At 48.7% G+C, this 21,581-nt stretch overlaps 1 protein-coding gene across 4 annotated transcripts; it reads right to left on the bottom strand.

The window, feature by feature from the left end:
* Positions 1-1,489: 1,489 nt before the first annotated feature.
* On the bottom strand, positions 1,490-11,688 carry SERPINH1 (serpin family H member 1). Of its 4 annotated transcripts, none has more exons than XM_006130856.5 (7): positions 11,527-11,688; positions 8,083-8,126; positions 7,450-7,735; positions 6,088-6,701; positions 5,294-5,392; positions 4,274-4,506; positions 1,490-4,080 (listed from the first exon to the last, which is right to left on the bottom strand). In XM_006130856.5, the coding sequence occupies exons 4-7, from the start codon at positions 6,668-6,670 to the stop codon at positions 3,778-3,780; spliced, it is 1,218 nt and encodes a 405-aa protein (XP_006130918.2). In that variant the 5' UTR covers positions 6,671-6,701; positions 7,450-7,735; positions 8,083-8,126; positions 11,527-11,688; the 3' UTR covers positions 1,490-3,777. The 4 variants fall into 4 exon arrangements, with proteins under 4 accessions (XP_006130918.2, XP_014432870.2, XP_006130919.2 ...); XM_014577384.4 differs by having other exon boundaries at positions 7,450-7,620; XM_006130857.5 differs by lacking the exon at positions 7,450-7,735.
* Between the last annotated feature and the right edge of the window lie 9,893 nt (positions 11,689-21,581).

Here is a 21,581-nt window from a genome sequence, read left to right as displayed (position 1 = left end):
ATGGGTTGGTAGATTAAAAGAAAGGGGTGGAGCAATGTGCCATCTTGCCTTGTCTGCATTGTTCTTTTGTAAAAAGCATCATGGGGCACCATTCATCTAGGGCTACCCATGATTTCTTCTGGAAGTGAGTGGGTTTCAGGCATGGTGGTAGGTATTACCAGCTAATGCAGTCAAGCAGAGGATGCAGGCATTGGGATGAGGGGGGCAGAAAGGTGTCTATTCCTGGCTGTACTGTATTTTCTTTGTAGCTGGGCAAGTTGCTTGTAGGTCACTTGCTAATCCTGCCTTTTCTCCAACCATACATTGAAGATCAAGCACCAAACATTTAGAAGCTGTGACCTTTCAGAAAATTTGGAAAGCAGGTGCCAAAGCACTGTAGGGTGTTTCCTTGGGTCAGAGGATTGTGAGGCTAAATGAACATTCATAAAATTCTGCACTGATTGTTGAGCAAATGGTGTATATACTGAACTAGCTGCATTGCTCAGAAAACCAGAGGAACAACATTTAGGAAAGGAGGGGACCCTGAGCCAGGGGACCCCCTGAGCCACAGACCCTAGGGGCTGATGGCTCCTGGCCCACACCTGGCCCTCTGAGAGCAGCAGGACCTCCCCTCCCCCCAGGACCGAGCAGCCAGCCCCTGGGAGAAGAGTCATGTGGCCAGTAGCAAGGGGACTTCTCTTTGCAAGGTTGGCTCAGGGATTCACCTGCTCTGCCTTGGCAAGCAAAAGCTTAGAGGTCACATCTAAACCCGATGGCTGGAACCAGACACAGAAGAGCCCCACTCACAGTATGAACAGCAGCTGGCTGGCTTCACAGCAGTGTATTGCATCGAGGGTTTAACCCAGCCCCTGTCCTGGGCTGCAGCAGGCACGTGGATTGCTTCCAGTCGGATAAGCCCAGTGGGCTGAGCAGAAAGGCTGGCTGGCTGGCTTTGATTTCTGGTGGGGGGGGTGTGGCAGGTGGGGAGCGACCCCAGGTGGAGGGCAGGTTCTACAGGAGGGGCACCCCAGCTCATGCTCAGGACTACAGGTGCTGTGGGGGGCAGGGCAAGTGCCTGAGCCATTGTGCGCATGGGGGTGGGGGCACTGCATGCCGGTGGCGGGGGGGGGGGGGGGGGGAGAAGAGGGTTGATTATGTAACCTCACAGGCGGGAGAGGGCGAGTCCTGAGAGGCTATATGTGGGAGGGGTGTCCCAGTTCACGCCTGGGTCCAAAAGTACTGTGGGGGGCAGGGCAGGACCCCAATTGGGTCCAAAAGTACCTTAAAACCTTCTCCTGGAGGAAAGGTTACCCCATGGAAAGTTTGGTTGCAGTAGGTCTTATAGTGTCTAAGTTATTAGTGCACAAACATACAAACATTCTCCTTTATATATTAGATTACAAGACTTAACTCAAACCTGAGTTTAGAGGGCTTGCAGATAAACCCCTAGAACCAATTGTTTACTCCTACTGCACGACTGGGTACCACAAATTCCATCCCACTCAATGGCCAAGATTGAAAAAGTTTATTGCAAAATTATACAATTTAAAGAGTTTTATGGTACAAGAATTCAAAAACAAAAAAAAAGCAGGTTTCCATTCACATGCTGCAAATTCACACATGTTCTCCACACTCCCACCCTCTCCTGTATGAATGTGCAATAGCACATGGTTTCAGTGCATTTGTCTGAGCATGCACCCTGCAACATTTGGTGCATTCTGATACATGCTCATGCTCACCCTCTCTTCCCCCCCCCAGTTGGAAATTGTCAGAGCTCAAAACTGGAGGTATTAAGGACAGCACTGCCTGCTGGGCTGACCTGTATGTGGTTTTGGCATACATGTTTTACTGCACTTCTTAAACTTCAGCTACTTACCAATTTTGGCCCCCAGATTTTAGTGTATATCCAAGATTGATTAACAGGAAAGGTTTTCTCAAAGGATTGTGGAAGTCACTTTAACAAATTAAACCTCTGAAAACCAAATACTGCAGCATTGGGCTTGTGTCTGAAAACTTGGAAGTGAGATAAGACAAGAAATAGTTTTACTGACCACCTTGGCTACTTATCCGCATCAGTGACATGGAAAATAGATTTAAGCTGACAAACAATCAAACCCTTTGTTCTCCAGCTTGGCTGTGCCATTAGACATGCACTTAGGCATTTGTGAGATGATGACCACTGGTCATTTTAAATACAACCTTTAAGCTGGTAATGTCCCATGGGGGAAAAATGTATTTGCTCCAGCAGCTTGAGGCTGGAGTTGGAGAAGAATTTGTGCATACATACCAGAACACAGCTCTGTGCAATTCAGCCAGTGGGGCATGAACATTCTTGGAGAGATCCTAGTGTAGAAAGGGTCGTTAGGAAAACAGGCTATGGCAAATCTAAGGTCGTCTTATTTCAGAAAAAAAGCAATGAACAAGTGCTAGCTCCCAATTAGAGGAGTCCATGGCAGTCTTCCCCAAGGGATATGGTTCGGGCTCTACTTTGCTAGTCCTCCTTGCAGAGAGAAGTTTCACAATGTAAACTGTGTTTCTTGCCCAGTCTGTCCTGACAAGACTGAAACAAAAGCACCAAGTGATGTGAACTTCCTCCTCTCCCTTTGGTGTTATCGAATCCTTTCTATAGCAGGCCTGGTGCTGATGAGTTATCAGCTGGATACTCTCCCAGACTGAAATCGTGATCCACACAGCAGGCAGAGAGAGAACACAGCTAACTGCAGAGCAAAATCACCCCCCTTCCCCACCAGTGCCTCCTCTCTGCTTAAGCGCTCACATGAAAAAGGATCTTTCATCTCTATGGCCCATTCAGTCCTTGCTCCCTTAGCTGAGACAGTTCACTGCTGCCTAATTGAAGAGGGAATTTTTAAATGCAATTCCCAGTGATGCAGATTTTTGCAAGATTTCAGCTGCCCATGGGTAAGAAAGGGACAGGCATTTTTTACTTTGTGTTCAACTTAAAAGTTTTTTGGGGGGATATGACACACAGTTCAGAGTTAAGCGGTATAGGGAGAATTCTATTTGTTCTTATGTGGGTCACAGCATCAGAGCACCTACTTACATGTATGGCAGTCTGTTTTCCCTGCCCTAAAATAACCAGTTTAGTTAAACCGACTGGTAGGAGCTCATTTCTCCTCACCCTTAATCTGCACCCAGTGCCTCCGCAGTGGTGAGTGGATGTAAGTGGGAGCAGCCTCAGTCCTTGCTGCTCCCTTGGACACAGAACTTCAAGGAGGTAACAAATAAAGGGACTAGGCACCATGAATTCTAGCTCAGCTAAGAAACCCCCAGGACAAGGAAGCAGGAATAAGCTATGGCAGTAAGCAAGCTGTCCGCTGCAAAATTGCCAGGAAAGAGGGATGGGAAAGCAGCGCTCCATGTGTCTAGAAAAGGCACAATAAAGACTGATGCGAGTGTGTGGGCAGGTACCTTTACCGTGGCCTCAGCTGACAGTTTGCATCCCAGCAGGTGGTACCATCATGCTTGGCTTAAGGATTTATGCTAGTGCAGGAAGGAGGAAGAAGACACAGCAACCTATCATCTCAGCAGAAATTCCACTGATTGGGAACAGAAGCCCATTGAACAGGCCCTTCCCATTGTTCATGGTCTTTCCCCTCCCCCCACCTCCCCTGTTCCTCCCATGCATTTTCTTTTGGTGGAATATTCTGGCGAGGTAAAGTGTATGTTGGATTGAACATCAAAATGCACTCTGGTCCGGCTAGCACCCATCAGTTTGTAGAGAATACAAAATAACATTTCCCCATTTAAAAAATCCCCAACAAAACCTGACCCTTCAAACTACAGTTCATCGCGCATTTTGTCCCCTTTGGGCCTCACTAGCCTGCCAATGAAAAGAATGGAGTTGGTTTTATTGTCCTTGATCACAAAGACGAACGGGTGATCGGCGTAGAAGAGTCTGGGGTTCCTCATTTCTTCTCGGCCATAGATGTCAGCGTCAAAGGGGTTCCCCTCGGTGTCCCACTCGAGGGCCGCGGCGTGGAAGACATTGGAAAGGTAGAGATCTTTCTTGCCTGAAATCTTGGACAGGTCAGCTTTGTTCTTGTCAATGGCTTCCGTCAAACCAAGGTCTGCCAAGTGTTTCTATGATGAAAGACAGGCAGGTTAGTCTCCTATGGAACACTCCTATGTTCCACTAACTAGCTTCTGCTCTCAGCAATGAACAGAGAATAATGCCCCTGCATTCAAGGAAGCCACTTCCAAGCAAACCATGAAGGAAAGACCCAGGAACCCCAGTAGTAGCCAGTCTGGTTTGTGGCATCAAGAGAGGCTTTACCTGAAGATCGTGGCTGACTTCCAAGCTGACTTTTGGCAGGGAAATAGCCACGGCTCTCTTCTTCAACTTTCCGATCCAAGTTTTCAGTTGCTCTCTAGTGAGAAGCTTCTCAACTCTCTCCAGTGGCTCCACATGGTTCGGCATAATGAAGATCATGCTGGAGAGTTTGTGAGCGAGAGGCATCTCTACAATCTGAAGTTTCTCAGTTTCATCATCAAAGTAGTTGTACAGACCTTAAGGGAAAGAATCACAAGCAGAGACAATAAGGCTGTGTCTACATTGGCAAGATTTAGTGCAAAAGCAGCTGCTTTTGCGCAAAATCTTGCTGCCTGTCTACACTGGCCACGAGTATTTGTGCAAGAACACTGACGTTCTACTGTATGAAATCAGTGCTTCTTGCGCAAATACTTTGACGCTCCCGCTCAGGGATAAGTCCTCTTGTGCAAGTGTTCTTGCGCAAGAGGCCAGTGTAGACAGGTAACATACACTTCTTGCGCAAGAAAGCCCGATGGCTAAAATGGCCATCGGAGCTTTCTTGCGCAGGAGAGCATCTACACGGGCACGGATACTTTTGCACAAAAGATTTGCTTTTATACACATGCCAGTAAAAACGCTCTCTTACTCAAATACTCTAACGCAAAAACTCTTGCATTTAGAGTATTTGCGCTAAATCTTGCCAGTCTAGACATAGCCTAAGGGTGAGTCATGGGGAGCAGCTAAAGCTACCAAAACACAGTTGATAGTAACTGACATGTGCTACTAGTCAGATCTCTAATGCTCCTATTCTAGGTCTAGGACATTCTAGGTGTTCCTAATGGACAAGACACCATCTCTAAAGCCATCCTAATCAATGCCATTCTCCTAGCGTGTACTAAGAGTTAAGTGTAAAACTGCATAGCTCTGTCTCATCTCAAAGCTGATGGGGCAAGAAAAACAAGTGAAAAGTTCACCAAGTGGACTAACATCATCTCTGGATTTAATCTAGTGATCTTGGGCCAGGGAGCATAAGCTAAAATTTACCTGTGCGGTGCATCATGGGAACTCCCACTGTGTAGGAACGGGTAACCATGAAGCCACGGTTGTCTACCATCTTGTGGTGGAACTTCTCATCCCAGTGAGCTATAAATATAGGAGAAGGAAAACCCATCCGTTAACAAGAAATGGAAATGTGCTGTGTCGTCATGCACATCTCTACCTTCCCGCAAGGAACTCCCTAGACCGGTGAGCATCTGAGAGCCCATAATTTGTCTTACCAAAGAGAATATGGCTCCATCTAGTGCAGCTTCTTTTCTCTGGCAGTATAACAGACACTTTGAATTTTAAAAAATCCTATTTTTGTTATTGTGGTAACTTGAAGTGATAATGGACTAGAAGAGAATTCCTAGCCAGCCCCCCAAAAAGTCTTCTATTCTGTAGCCTGAAGTTTATTTATCCTCCCATCAATTTTGACCAATTTATTTGACATATGTCCTCTGAAGTTTCAGATGAGAAAATAAGATTTCTATTGTGAACTCCAATGGCTTCTATGTTTCACCCCAGTACATTTCACTTGTGGGAGAAAGATCTCTCCACCATGTAAACCCCTATAGAGTCAAGTAAACGCTTGGAGCCTGAGTCTCCTCCCACTTGCACCAGTGTGACACTCCAACTGATTTACACCAGTGTAAATGGAAGCTGAATTCGGCCCTTGCATCATGTATGTCTAGATTAAGAATAGGAGTCGAAGCCCGGTATGGCTCAAACTGGCTAGGGGGCGCCATCTGCACTTGCTCATGCCTCTCCCTCATTTTGAGCACCCTTGGCATTTAACTTACGCTTAAAAAACATGGCATTCACGATCAGGGCCCCATCGGTCTTCTCCACATCTTTGGTCACCTCGGGGAGCTTGCCATCGGTGGTCTGGGATGCCCACTCGTTGATGGATTTCAGGGCGCTCCTCTTGTCCCTGAAGTTGATCTTGGAGTGTTCGTAGTTGTAGTGCTTCTTGCTGCTCTTCACAAAGTCATCGGCGAAGTTGATGGAGCTGGGGCCGTACAAGCGGTTCCCGAGCTTCCAGGTGACGTTGCGGGTGGTGGAGTTGCTGACCTCACTCAGGAGCTCTGAGAGACCGCTGTGCACGTACTCGTCGTTTAGTTTGTCGGCGCTGAGCACGGCCTTGGCTTGGGAGGCCGTGGTGGCCTTGCCACCGAGTGACACAAGGCCCAGAGAGGAGGCCACCACCACGGGAGACACCAGGATGTTCTCTGTGTTCTTGTCTTTCGCCATGGTGTGGTAGAGGTTGAAGGCGAGAGTTGCGCTGCGATCGGCTAAGGTGGCTGCCTTGTCACTCAGCTTCTTATCTTCCGAGGGCACTGCAGCCACGAGGGCGCAGAGGGCCAGAAGGCTGGTCACCCACATGGCTTCCACCAAATGTGACAGTGCTGTGAACCTGCAAGGCAGCGAAAGGCGTGGCATCAGTCAGACCACGTGCCATTCCCAAAGCCATGACAGCATCTAGACTACTCTAAGTTCAGACACCCTTAGTTAACCCCTCTGGAAAGCCAAATAGCATTTGTGATGCAATCTGATCTGCATCAGTGACTTGCTTCCAATTTAATACTTTTAACAGGGTCCAATTTCCAACCAGGCTTCTGCCCCGTGGCCCCCTTTTTTGCAGGTACGAAGCTACACCCTCAGAAATGGTCCGTGCAATTAACTGCGGGAGTAAATCATATGGTGGGAGAGCAGAATGTTCGCTAACGCTTGAGAGTCCAAATTCCATTCTGAAATGTGGGGCCTGGAACAGTTTGAATGCACACCTGCTTTCTAACTAACTCACTGGTCTGCTTGGGGACTATAAAGTGAAGGAATCAGGCGGTTGGGTGCTTCAAAGACCCAGATGATAGGATGGAGTTTTTTCAATTCTAGATCAGGCTTCGTGCTGTTTGGTGGAGCAGAGGCCACTGAGGATCCCTGCTGTTTGGAGGCCCAGTGGCCACCACACTCAAGATTGAACATTGCAGGCTGGAGGATCAGTCCTCTCTGCAGACTGCAACTTTATGGAAGATGATGTGGTGGAAACCCACTCAATTTATGCCAAGTCAGACTGAGCTCTTTATACCCTGCAAGCTGCCCACATTTGAACAAGCAAGTAATCCCTGGGACTTGTCCATTAGCACCCCCAAAAGCAGGCTTACGTGCTGCTGCCAGCCTGCTAGACTTATTCTTTGGGCTCATGGGTGCTCCAACAGGCTAGGGAGCTCAAAATCTTCCCAATGCTTGTGTAGGGCAGGGGTTAAATTCCTTTTCTCTGCCTGAGACTTCATTTGTTGTATGATGTTATCTTGGTGGAAGTCAAAGACCTAATGCTGAATAATTCGTAGCTGTGAATGAGCTCCATTCTTTAGTCATTCTTCTCCTGGGAGGCTGCTTTGAAATTCAGTTCCTGGCATGCAGTGGCAAGAAGCAGCTAGAATGGCAGCGCTAGGGTTAAAGAAAACAGAACAGGAAACAGAGGAGGGCCCAAGGAAATGCATACACAAAAGAAAGCATCTGTGCACGTAGCCACATTACAGTTCACAGGATCAAAGTAAGAAAGCCTTAGGATAGGGTCAATTCACAGCCTAAGATCCCTTCGATACTAAAGCCTTGATGAACAACTGAAAATGAAAAGCGACGCATTTTACTTTGCCCTGGCTATCCAAAAGAAAGACTTAGTTAAGACACAGACACCAGTTAATCCCCCCCATCTGGGTGCGGGGCTGGGATTATGCAGTTAAACAGTTTCAAACTTTTGTTTGTGTTTTTGTGTGTGCTTCTTCTAAAGATACCTTGAAACTTTTTCATAGTGAGGTCAACGTTTGCCTTTTTCATTCTGAAAGAAAACAGATACAGAAAGTAGTTCCCTTGAGAATGGCACCTGGTTGTAACACACAAGCTAGAACTTTAGGACAGTTCCATTACTTCGGTGGGCAATGAAATCTAGTCACCAGCCAAGAAGCTGCTGCAGCTGCCATGCCCAAACTTTGCCTGCAGCGGGGCTGCTCGAGGAAAGGCGCAGGCCCTAGGACAGGTCTTGGCCTGTTAGGCTCCATCCTGTTCTGAGCAACATCTCCTACCCTTGAATTATATGAAGGGGGGGAGGGGTGTTAGTGAGACTACAGCATTGGCCTGTGTGTTATAATTTAATGCCATTCTGATCTTCAAGGAGCTCCTTCCTGATTGCCTCCACACACACCCTGTACTCCCCAGGGTCCCAGTCTGCCGTGAGATGCATGCAGGCAGAGCCCTGTGCCAGCGTGGCAGGTCTATCCGTCCTCCCTCGCCCCCCCCACACAGATCAGAATAAACCACAAGACGAAGTGACTCACACCAATGTAATAAGCAAATGCCGCTTGGGTGTTAGTAGAGATCTTGCACTAAGACAGCCGCAGGCTTTGCATTTTTGACACACAGTTGGTTTTAGTTCATAATAAGAGAGAACAAAGAGCAGCCTTGAAGGCGGTAGCTTTCCTCCCTGCTCTGCAGCAGTTCAGTCTTTGGGCCCAGGGGGACCCAGGGCTCTCGGGCCAGAGGGAGCAGTGGATACTGGTTTAATGCTAGCTCTGAGCTGGAAAGAGGCGCAGGGAACGGAGCTGGTTGCTGGACACTGCTCCTATTCTATTTGCCTCCTTTTATTTCACTCTCATTGCTTGGGATACTTCCTCCCCCTCCCCCTCAGGATCTGTGAGAGTCACTGGCATCCCCTTCCCATGGCAGCATCTGGTTTCAGGGCAGCAGGACCCTTCTGGGTAGAGCAGGAGAGGCTGCTGCCCTTGCATCAGTCTAGCCCAGACCTGCCACCCACAAACTGCAAGAAAGCAACCACTGCAGCCACAGAGTTGAATACCCTGAACCACACAAAGCTCATCAGCCGCTCCTTCCTCCCACATCCTCCACAGGGTCAGGGTGGGGCATGTACCCATAGACGTAGGACTGGGAAGTACAGGCACAGGGGGTGCTGCAGTATCCCCCAGATTTTGCACCCCACACTGGGGTCCCAGACACCAACCTGCACCGGGGGCCCTGCTGCCACCCAATGTCCTGGCAGCCAGCCCCATAGACTCTGCCTTTTAACCCTGGGGTCCTGATAGCCCTACCGCAAGCCCTCAGGGTCACCCTGGGGCAGTGAAGGACATAAATAAGATAAGGTGGGACCACGGGGAGGGTGCAGCTCAGGCCCCCCAACTAGAATTGTTCCATCCAGACCCTCCCCACACTCCAGCAAACCCTGGGGAGGAGGCGGGAGCGGGTGGGGGAGGAGGTGTTACCACCACTCCCAAACTTTCTAGGCTGTTTGAACAGACTCCAGGAGAGAGCAGTCCATGACACCAGCCCTTCTCCAGCCACCAATCCCATTCCCAGGGACGTTCCCTTCTGCCCCCCCATACTGGGGCTTTCCCGGCAGCTGGGTGATATTCCCTGGGACCCTCTGAGATTCTGGGTCTTCTGCCCTCCCCCCACTCTTTGCAGGGCCACTCTGGGGTGCTCTTCCCACCCAGCCTGCCCCAGGGACACGCTGGGATGTCCCCTCTCCCATGCACACCCACTCTACCCCAGGGCCACTCCGGTCTCCCTGCACATGCACAGCCTGTCCGGGAACACTGTAGGGTACCCCCCCACGCTACGCACACAGCCTGTCCTGGGGACACTGCGGGGTACCCTCCCCCCCGACACGCACAGCCTGTCCCGGTGACACTGCGGGGTACCCCCCCCCCACATGCACAGCCTGTCCCGGTGACACTGCGGGGTACCCCCCACATGCACAGCCTGTCCCGGGGACACTGCGGGGTACCCCCCCCGACACGCACAGCCTGTCCGGGGACACTGCGGGGTACCCCCCCCCCACATGCACAGCCTGTCCCGGTGACACTGCGGGGTACCCCCCCCCACATGCACAGCCTGTCCGGGGACACTGCGGAGTACCCCCCCCCCCCGACACGCACAGCCTGTCCGGGGACACTGCGGGGTACCCCCCCCACATGCACAGCCTGTCCCGGTGACACTGCGGGGTACCCCCCCCCCACATGCACAGCCTGTCCGGGGACACTGTGGAGTACCCCCCCCCCGACACGCACAGCCTGTCCGGGGACACTGCGGGGTACCCCTCCCCACATGCACAGCCTGTCCCGGGGACACTGCGGGGTACCCCCCACGCTACGCACACAGCCTGTCCCGGGGAAACTGCGGGGTACCCCCCCACATGCACAGCCTGTCCCGGTGACACTGCGGGGTACCCCCCCCCTACACGCACAGCCTGTCCCGGGGACACTGCGGGGTACCCCCCCCTACACGCACAGCCTGTCCCGGGGAAACTGCGGGGTACCCCCCCACATGCACAGCCTGTCCCGGTGACACTGCGGGGTACCCCCCCCCTACACGCACAGCCTGTCCCGGGGACACTGCGGGGTACCCCCCCCTACACGCACAGCCTGTCCCGGGGACACTGCGGGGTACCCCCCCCGACACGCACAGCCTGTCCCGGGGACACTGCGGGGTACCCCCCCACGCTACGCACACAGCCTGTCCCGGGGACACTGCGGGATACCCCCCCCCAAGCACAGCCTGTCCCGGGGACACTGCGGGATACCCCCCCCCAAGCACAGCCTGTCCCGGGGACACTGCGGGGTACCCCCCCCCCACATGCACAGCCTGTCCCGGTGACACTGCGGGGTACCCCCCCCCCACATGCACAGCCTGTCCGGGGACACTGTGGAGTACCCCCCCCCCCCGACACGCACAGCCTGTCCGGGGACACTGCGGGGTACCCCTCCCCACATGCACAGCCTGTCCCGGGGACACTGCGGGGTACCCCCCACGCTACGCACACAGCCTGTCCCGGGGAAACTGCGGGGTACCCCCCCCACATGCACAGCCTGTCCCGGTGACACTGCGGGGTACCCCCCCCTACACGCACAGCCTGTCCCGGGGACACTGCGGGGTACCCCCCCTACACGCACAGCCTGTCCCGGGGACACTGCGGGATACCCCCCTACACGCACAGCCTGTCCCGGGGACACTGCGGGGTACCCCCCCTACACGCACAGCCTGTCCCGGGGACACTGCGGGGTACCCCCCTACACGCACAGCCTGTCCCGGGGACACTGCGGGGACTGCCTCGCCATCCCAAGGAGATCCATGGGGCGGGGCGCCCCCACATCTTGCTACCCCCTCCCCTGCCCGATGACTGCAGCCCGGTGCCTGAACCTCCGTGGGGCCCCAGCGCAGCCCCTCACCTGGAGGGATCGCTCCTGTGTCGCGGGGGCTCGCGTCCGGCCTGGGGGCGCAGAACTGGCGGAGCTGGGGTGCGGGGCAGGAGCGGATCAGCTGAAGTCTGCCGGCGCGTGTCCCTCTCTGCAGCTGAGCAGCCCCGAGGAGGGGGCTATATAACCCGCCCAGAGAAACTTCTGGAAAGTTGGAAAAGTTGCCTGTGTAAATGGGAGGCTCCGAATTCCAACAGAAAAAAAAAAAGCACTTTAGAGCCTCCCACTGGCAGACTCCCCGCTCCACTCCTGGGAGCTACCGCAGGGTCCTACTGCTTGGCGGATTGCACACGGCAGAGTCCTCTGGAGGAGAAAGGTCGGAACCTTTTATGGTCTTTCCTAGACTATGTCTACACTACAAGGTTTTTGCGCAAAACCCAGCGGAATGCCCACACCTCAAGTGTGTTTTTGCGTAAGTAAATCGGCAGAACAGAGAGCTTTTGCTAGTAGAGTTATTCCTCTCCCCACGAGGAATAACGCCTTTTTGTGCTATAGCTCTTGTGCAAAAAGGCAGGTGTGGACGCTCCGGAGGCGTTTATGCACAAGAAACCCCTATCGGCAAAAGCACAGGTGCCCTGATGGCCATTCTGTGAATAGCAATCAGAGCTTTTTTGTGCACGAGTGTCCATGTAGTGTGGACGCTCTCTTGAACAAAAGCACATCGCTTTTGTGATGCATTTTGAGGTCTGGATGTGCTTTTGTGCAAGAAGTTTTTGCGCAAAAGCTCTTCTGCAAAAGGCTTCTTGCACAAAAACCCTGCAGTGTAGACAAAGCGCCTGCATTAGGCTCCTACCCAGGTCTCCAGCTGCTCAGCTCCAAAAGCCATGCCACCACCAGCAGCAGTGCAGAAATACCACAATCCCCTCATAATAACCTGGCAACCCTCTCATGACAGTGTGAAACTTGCGACAAGGAGTCCTGTGGCACCTTATAGGCTAACAGATGTATTGGAGCATAAGTTTAGTGGGCAAAGACCCACTTTGCAGATCCAGACTAACATGGCTACTCCTCTGATAGTGTGAAACTTCTCATTCTTAAAATCCTATGACCATGATGCTAATACCAAAATGGCTAGGATTGACCTAGCCAGAGCATCGCCTACATGTAGAGGCGCTGGGGGTCAGCCCTGGCAGAAATTAGGCACTGGCTGTTCTCCCCAGGTACAGATATGGAGATGAAACACAAAATGTCTAAGGGCTAGACCCACAAAGGTATTCAGGGACCTAACTCCCATTGCTTTTTTAGGAATGGGGCACCTAAACCACTAAGGGTGCATCTACACAGTGCCCTAAACTTGAAATAAGATTCCCAATTTGCACTATGAAAATTGTGTAGCTTATTTCGATTGAATTTTGAAATTTAGCACATCTACACTGCCAAATTTCAAAATAACGCACTATTTTGAGACATCCCTTAACCCTCATGGAACAAGAGTTACTGGCATGCCGAAACAGCACACCCGTTATTTTGAAATAACTGGCGGCTTGTGAAGACATGGGGTAGCTATTTTGGGATGCCTCCGTTTTACTACTTGTCTGTGAGGAGCGGGGCAGGAACTCAGATGTCCCATGTTTTAAGCTTTATAATCCAGCCGTTGGAGCATCTTTCCTCATCTCAGCCCACTCTATAAGATGCAAAGAAAGACATTGCTCCTGAACCACATTGTTTACAAATAGTAGCCCCGATCCTTCAAACATATTTAGAGTTTAATGGGGCAACTCTCTTGAATAAAGTTACACGTGTGCTCTAACGTGTGCAGGATCGGGGCTTTTATACAGACAAAACAGTACAGTTCATTATTGATATAAGCTCATTGAAAACCTTGGAGTTACAACAGGGATTAATTTGGATACAGGCTCCCAGAAATCACGTAACAAGAAATGGTAAATATAGTATCTTCATCAAAACAACTAAATAAAGACTACCGTAGTCTGAGTGGGACTATTTAGGGCTCCCTGACAGATCTGACATTCAGTCTGTCATTGATTTTAAGATGTCTGGTTCTGTCAGTGTCCCTGCCATCCATCCGTGTGGCTGACTTTTAAATGACCATATTTTCACAGGGCTCCTCATTCAATGTCACATAGAATGTGAACTGCAGTCAAAACCATGACGGGAGATGAATGCCAGGCTACAAAGAAACACAGGTGTCTGGCTACATAGGGTATTACTATTACTATGGACAACACTTGAGATATTTAAAGCTTTCCACTCTATTATTTCTTCCCTACCATTCCCTCCCTATATTTGGGCTGCGGGTGGGGTGAATTTTCCTACTGACTGCATTTAATCCCATTTTCAAACCCTTCCAGTGGTCCAGCCATATGAAAGTCTAAGGGACTATAGACGTTCCTATGCTAACTCTGATGGAGTTAATGCACTAAAAATAGAATTGCAGTCATGGCTGTATGGGCTAGCCACCCGCACCAACAGCCCATCTGAACTCTAGGTAAGTACTCAGGGCAGCTAGCCCATACCACCATTTGCACCACTGTGGCTACACTGCTATTTTAGTGCACTAGATTGATCTGAGCTACTGTGGGTATTTCTACCTGCACTGGAACTGAGTAAACGTACCTGAAGATGGGCAGCATTATTTTGTGAATCTAAGTTTTGCTGACACACAGTGTTTTGAGAAAACTTTGGCAAATTACTCCACACTTTGAAGCATGCTTGAAGCAAGCTGTTATGGATTCACAGAGAAAGTAGTTGCATTTTCACTTCAAGCTGTCAAATCTTTTGTTTAATTCCCTTTAATGTGGCATCAAGGTGGAAAACATCCTGGGGATTATTTTCATACACCTTGACATCACGAGGCCTCAGAGCAGTGTAAAATAAGTCTATTTTTATTTCTTCCCTCCTTTCTAAGTCCCATTAATTTCAGAATCATTGTTCATTATGTCTAATATGTCTTTTTGCCTCTACAAGCACACTGGCTCCCTAACTAGCCAGATACCTTAATAAATGCCCGCTGTTGTGATAGAAAATAGCATAAAGCTATAGAGTAGGACTTGAGGCTTTAGTGTTATGGCTTTGAATATCCTGAACTTTCAGTCACCATTCTCATGCACCTCAATCTCTTACCCCAAGCTCCCTTCTCCACCCAGTCTCCATCCCAGACCCTGAACTCCCTCCATAGAAAAGTGTGGCCCTTGACTACTTACCAAAATCTTAGGGTGTGTCTAGACTACATGGCTCCATCAACAGAGCCATGTAGATGAGCTTTCTAGACATAGGGAAATGAAGCGGCGATTTAAATAATCACCTCTTCATTTACATCAAAACGGCTTCCGCGCTGTGCCGATCAGCTGTTTGGCGGCAAAGCGCGGTAGCCTTTGGACACTCCGCGGTCGACAAGGGAAGCCCTTTTTGACCTCCCTGTTATGCCTCGTGGAATGAGACTTCCCTTGTCAACCGCGGAGCGTCCAGACTACCGTGCTGTGCCGCCAAACAGCTGATTGGCACAGCGCAGCCGTCATTTTGATATAAATGAAGTGGCGATTATTTAAATCGCCGCTTCATTTCTCTTTTTCGAGTACACTAATCTACCTGGCTCCGTTGACGTACCCTTAGAGTGCCCCCCTATCAAAAATTATTGCCCACCCCTGCTCTAAACTGCCAATGACTTGTCCTGGCATGTCTTTTACCCAACATCAGGGCTCCGTTTTCCAAATCCTGACCAAAGAAAATCCTTGTCTTCTTTGTTATTACCTGCATGTATGGTTCCTAACGCAACAGGGCCCTGATCCCTGACTGGGTTGCCTAGTTGCTACCCATAATACAGATGATAACAATAACCTCAGTGGAATTATTACTGTGAGTGAATCAAACCACACGGCCAAAGTTTTGCAAGCTAAAGCCCCATAGCTTGTAAGCACCTTGGTGTAGGGTTCACCTTTCCATGTGCTGTGCCCACCTACAATGCTAATGAATAACAATAACAAATGCTATAGAAAGTCTATATCTTTCCATATCTAGCAAAGAGAAGTGGCTACAATGTAAACAGATAATGTAAAGCTTCAAATTATTTGAGATTTTTGAGATCCCTTATATAACAAAATGTTTTGTCAACAAAAATGAATGGCTACCCGCAGCGGCAAGAACAAAAATAAATATTGTTATTCACGCTGTCAGTATGATTGCCAGCAAAACTTGATAACAGTCATAGTAGATAACAGGTAGGTAATGACTGTTTGTTCTATTTGTCCTGGCTTTTGTTTCTGGCTGAGATGAAAAATAGGCTCTTTTTATTTGTTCACAATAACCTTTATTATGGCTGAGCTCAGCCAGGTGTAATTTGTTCAAAATTTGTTGTATGGAAATAGTGCCAAAGGTGCATTGTCTGACAGAAACCATTAAAACATTTCAGCAGCTTAAAAAGAGGTCTCTGACTGTGTGGGGTTTTGCAATGGGAAAAAGGATTATGCAGAGGGGAAAAAGGAGTTTCATAGACTCATAGAACTGAAAGGGACCTTGAGAGGTCATCAAGTCCAGTTCCCTGCCCTCACGGCAGGACCAAGCACTGTCTAGATCATCCCTCAGGTGTCTGTCTAACCTGCTCTTAAATATCTCTAGTGATGCAGATTCCACAACCTGGAATCTGCAATTTATTCCAGTGTTTAACCACTCTGACAGTTAGGAAGTTTTACCTTATGTTCAACCTAAACCTAAACATCTTTCACTGCAAGTTAAGCCCATTGCTTCTTGTCCTATCCTCAGAGGCCAAGGAGAACAATTTTTCTCCTGCTTCCTTGCAACATTCTTTTAGATACTTGAAAACTGCTATCATGTCTCCTCTCAGTCTTCTCTTTTCTAAACTAAACAAACCCAGTCCTTTCAGTCTTCCCTCATGGGTCACGTTCTCTAGACCTTTAATCATTTTTGTTGCTCTTCTCTGGAGCTTCTTCAATTTTTCCACGTCTTTCTTGAAATGTGGTGCCCAGAACTGGACACAATACTCCAACTGAGGCCTAATCAGCGCAGAGTAGAGCAGAAGAATGACTTCTCGTATCTGTTAATGCATCCCAGAATCATGTTTGGTTTTTTTGCAACAGCGTCACACTGTTGACTCATGTTTAACTTTTCATCCACAAGGCCTACTAGATCTCTTTCTGCAGTACTTCTTCCTAGATAGTCGCTTCCCATTCTGTATCTACAAAACTGATTGTTCCTTCCTAAGTGGAGTACTTCGCATTTGTCCTTATTGAACTTCATCCTGTTTACCTCAGACCATTTCTCTAGTTTGTTCAGATCATTCTGAATTTTGACCCTATGCATCAGATTTCCAGATTTTGACCTTCCTGGCATTCATAACCCATAGTTTAATCTAAACTGAGGCCTGATCCTGCAACCTTCACTCATGTTAGTAATGCTTGCTCATGGTTGGTGGTGCACATCTCCACATGCCTCAGTGCACTTAATAAAATTTATTTTGCACACGAATGGAAAAAAATTAGAGGGAACACTGCCCACAATCCCTTGTTTTTATCACATATATTCTTTGCTACTTTTAATTTTCATCCTTTGCAGTAGCATCTTCCATGAGGGGAAAAAATAAAAAACTGAGTAGAGATGCCATTGATAGGCCCAACACAATTCAAGGGAAATGCCCCAAGTTCCAGTACAAAGTAGTCAAAAGGTAACTAGAGGAAACCATTCATTTGAAACTAGAGGCTGTCCCTTTAAATTTCCAAGATGTGCTTCAGCAGCAAGTTCTTTGCCAAACCCATCATCTGATGCTGCTCTGCCTTCCCCTTCCCCTCTGTAATTACGTCCTATAAAAGACATGGTTCTAGCTAAAATAAAATCTAAACCTTCTAATCAAAATGCCTTTTTATGTTCAACCTTCCTCCACTGAATTCCTCTGACAAATTCACATAGCTATGTACCTTTACCATTTAAAATGGTCTTAACTCAGTAGTAGTAATTTTTGGCTAATTAAAAGTACTGTAATTCTTTATCTTTGATTGATGAGCTCTGAAAATATAGACAACTCATTACAGAGATTTTTTGATTTCCTGGATGATTTTCAGTGTTTGAAGGCTTATTTTCTCCTACTCTTCTTATAACTAAAAGCCATATACCAGTTATGTATCCTAGTCAACCCAACAGTTTTGTGCATATAGTTGTGAACAAAAAATAGTGGTAATAAATCAACCGTACTTTAAAAATATTAAGACCTAGAAAATGATCAAACTACATTTAAGTGGCTGCACCATTTTGGACCCTTTCAAATTGTCCTGTGCTAAAGAGTCTGGAATCAGCGCACTTTGTACAATGTGTAACATTTCTTTTGACAGAAAGTGATCTTAAAATGGAATTCTAACTCTGCATGCACATTCTCTAGAAGGCTCTTAACTCCCCTCCCCCAAAGTGCCACGTTGGACAGGCTGCATCAGCAAAGGGATGGGCGGGGGAGAGCAGAGTTAGGGGAAGCTGCATTCTTCCCTCTTCTTTGCTCCTCCTAATTACACAGCTTCAGTCGCCAAACGACACTTCTACTAAAAATCCACCCCTCCAAAAAAATGCTGCATGCATGATACAATGGGTATGGCTTTTACTAAGATCTATATGAAATACACCCTTTTCTCCCTGAACGAAGCACAAGTAAAACTTGCCAGGGACAGAGATTCCTTGCTCTAGGGAAGGATGTGTGGTGTTTTAGATGCTGCTTGTAATCATTAGAACTGGGAGCACTGGCTGAATAAAGGCCTGTTGAAGTTTGTTACTACCTTGCTTGCATGATACAACAGGATGTGATGAATTCAAGGAAATATAGCCTACTTGCAAAATACTGTTAACTATCCCTCTGACCCTGCTTCTATCCAAGTCGGTGTGAGTTTTTCTATTGATTGCAATGGGATGAGGAGTGGGTGTCTCAGACTGCAAGGTGTGTCTTTTTGTCCTGGTCCTTGAGTGGGGCTTCTAGATGCTTCCAGGTCTTTCCTCCTCCTCCTCCTCCTCCTTCTTCTTCTTCTTTCCGTCCCTTCTTTTCCTGCTGTTCTCCATGGACCCTGGTTTTTATAGTAAAACTTGAGTCCTGCTTAGTTACACCTTAACCAATTATTTTACTAACTGATCCTAATATAGCCCAACACCTTAATTGATTTACACCTGGCAAAATTAATTATACAGCAGACAGAAACAATTAAAAACCAAACACACAGAGACAAACAATAGGGAGGTAGGGAAATAATAGAGTGAGGATTCCACAACCCCAGCTATTGATAAATATTTTCTTGCCAGATGAAATACTAACAAACTAAATTTTATTTAACCACCTTGAGATCTGTTTCTTTATCCCGTTAGGACAGGGTCTCCTTAACAGCCTGATATTACACTATTATATTGCAATTTAGATGGAATATGAGTACATGACTTCCTGCTTTTTAGCTAATGGCTGTTTTTCTTTCAGTCCGGCTACAAACAAAGGCCTTAACCTTTAGGCCTTCCAGTATTGCTAAAGGCCTTCCATAAGGCTACTGAATGGGCCTCATCCTTACAGAAGCAGACAAGCCAGACTAAAGCGCTCCTCTCTCTGCAGCAATAATGAACCAGTCACCTGTCTCATCTGTAACAAGTACAGGCCAAATTTACTTTTGGTGTAACTGATGTTGATGGAAATATGCCAGGGATGGCAGCATCTCCCAGGTGAACACAATGGCTATGTCTAAACTACCCCCTCTTGCACAAAAAATATGCAAATGAAGTGAAGCTTGGAATATCGCCATGCCTCATTTGCAAAAACCCCCTGTTCCTGAAAAAAAAGGGGAAGAATGGCTCTTGCGCAAAAACCTCTTGTGCAAAAACAGAGCCTCATTAATTATGCAAATGAGGCACAGCAATAGTCCATGCTTTTGCCTCATTTGCATATCTTTTTGCGCAAAAGAAGGCAGTCTAAACATAGCCTACATGTGTTCCAAACCCATCCATGTACCAGGAAGCCCCAGGACAGATTAATACACAGTGCAATGGAAAGTGGATCCAACTTGGTAAATCAGAGGGAATCTACACTGCAGTTGGGAGGTGTAATTCTCCGCGTGGGTAGATGCATGTGCTAGCTCTGTCTGAGCTAGTGTGCTAAAAGGGAGCAGCATGGGAAGTGGCTCAAGCTACTCACCCACATATCTATGTTGTCGCTGATAAAAGCTGATTAATGTGTCAGAAAAAGGTCCCCAAATCTCTGCCCGTGTGTCCCAGGGGAATTCCTCCACTGCTTTGAAATGAAAATAACTGCAACGGTGAGGACTGGTCTCCTTGGCCCAATTCCAGCTGGGTAAACTGCATCTGCCCAAATTCCCTCTGTACTCTCAAATTGACATGCTTGTCTTTTTCATTTCTGGGCCTAACGTGTCACACAAGTTTCTGTTCATCTGCTGTGTTTTACCCTGCTGGTGGCTGCCTTTCAGGAGTTGGTGAAGTGATGCCGGTGCATAATCTGTCAACCAGTTTGTAAAATGGGATTAAAGCTGCTCATCGCTGTTATCACAGGGGGTCACAAGAGTGTAGATGGGGATTGGGAGAAAGGTTACACCCAAAAGAGGTGGTTGTGTCCCGCTCTTGTACGTTCATTTTTCATTCTCACTTGTACAGTAAAAGAACCCCCCAAGCGGGCCCTGTCCATTCCTTAGACTTGCAGCAGAGTGAAAAGGAACTCCTTGAACTGATGACAGAGCTTCTGTGCCAGTGGTGAGGAACGCTCTGGTCCTATGTGCTGAGGGAAACCCAACACCGGCCAATCGGGGGCTTCCAGCTCAGATGCTTTCAGAGCAGCATGTCTGAAGGGTTCACTGTACGCATGCATCCCTGTGTGTATTACTTAACCGCTTGAGTCATCCGGCCAGTAACGAGCCTCAGGCCTGGCATAGTGAAGCCACACTGCCTTGTCAAGCGTCTTTCTAACGGTCCCATGGCCAGAGAGGGGACAGCTTGACAGGAGGTGCCACTGACAAGGCAGGGAGGTGGAATCGTGGCTAACGTTTAAGCAGCAGTAATTCTGGGGTTGGGCTCTGATTAGGTGGCGTGGGAGGGCCTTGTTCAGTCCTGACGGCTAGAGAACAAAGTGAGGGCAGCTGCTCTGTTGATGCCTGGAACGGTACGATAGACCGGTGGTTTTCAAACTTCTTTTCTCATGACTCAGTTGAAGAAAATTGTTGATGCCGTGACCCAACACAATGTGACTAGAGTGTGGGTTCCGGGGTGGTGCCGAGGAGGTTCCCAGTCAGGAGCGGCCTGAGGCCGGCTGTTGCGGCTGGCGCCCCAGGCAGAAGGCACGATCGGCGTCCCCGCCTGCACAGCCATCAGTGGTGGTGACATAATCACAGGCTGCCCCTGCTCCCAGTCAGTGGTGCAACAGGGGTGCTAAGGCAGCTTCCTGCCTCTCCTGGCATCTCAGACCATCCTGCGCCCCAAAAGCAGCCAGCAGAAGGTTCCCAGCCAATGGGAGTGCAGAGCTAGTGCTCAGTTCAGGATAGCATGTGGAGTGCTGTGTGCTCTCCCTCCACCCCCCACCAAGGAGTCGGGCCTGCTGCCAGCAGCTTCTGGGGGCGCAGCACAGTCTGCAGTGCCAGGACAGGCAGGTAGCTCCCTTAGCCCCCCACTGGTCATCTGATCCCCCTTCAGCAAGGAAACCCAGAGCCCGACATTCCACGACCCAGAACTGGGTCATGACCCGTAGTTTGAAAACCAGTGCAATAGGCCAATATCGTGCCATTATCTCAGTCATGCACAATTGCCATGACAACGCTCACGCTCCAGTTGCAAAGTCTTACAGTGAATATGGTGGGGTAGGGAGAATGTTATTTTACTCATCCATTGACAACAAAAAACAACAGCCTGAGTGAGCAGCATTAGTATGAAAACACTTTATGGTCCCTAATCCCAGCCGTGCAGCAGCCAAGCAAGTTGGGGATCCAAAGCAGTGCCTGTGGAGCGACGTCTTTTCAATCACTTCAGACTCAATAGCAATAAGGAGTGTGTGTGGTCATGGGACAGGATCTATCTCCTTCTTGCCTTGGAGCAGAAGGCTC

The sequence above is a fragment of the Pelodiscus sinensis genome, chromosome 1 (assembly GCF_052426305.1).
Source record: "Pelodiscus sinensis isolate ZL-2025 chromosome 1, ASM5242630v1, whole genome shotgun sequence".
Taxonomy (NCBI): Eukaryota; Metazoa; Chordata; order Testudines; family Trionychidae; genus Pelodiscus; species Pelodiscus sinensis.
The sequence above is the reverse complement of the archived record's forward strand: the minus strand, read 5'-3'. Positions and strand labels throughout refer to the sequence as shown.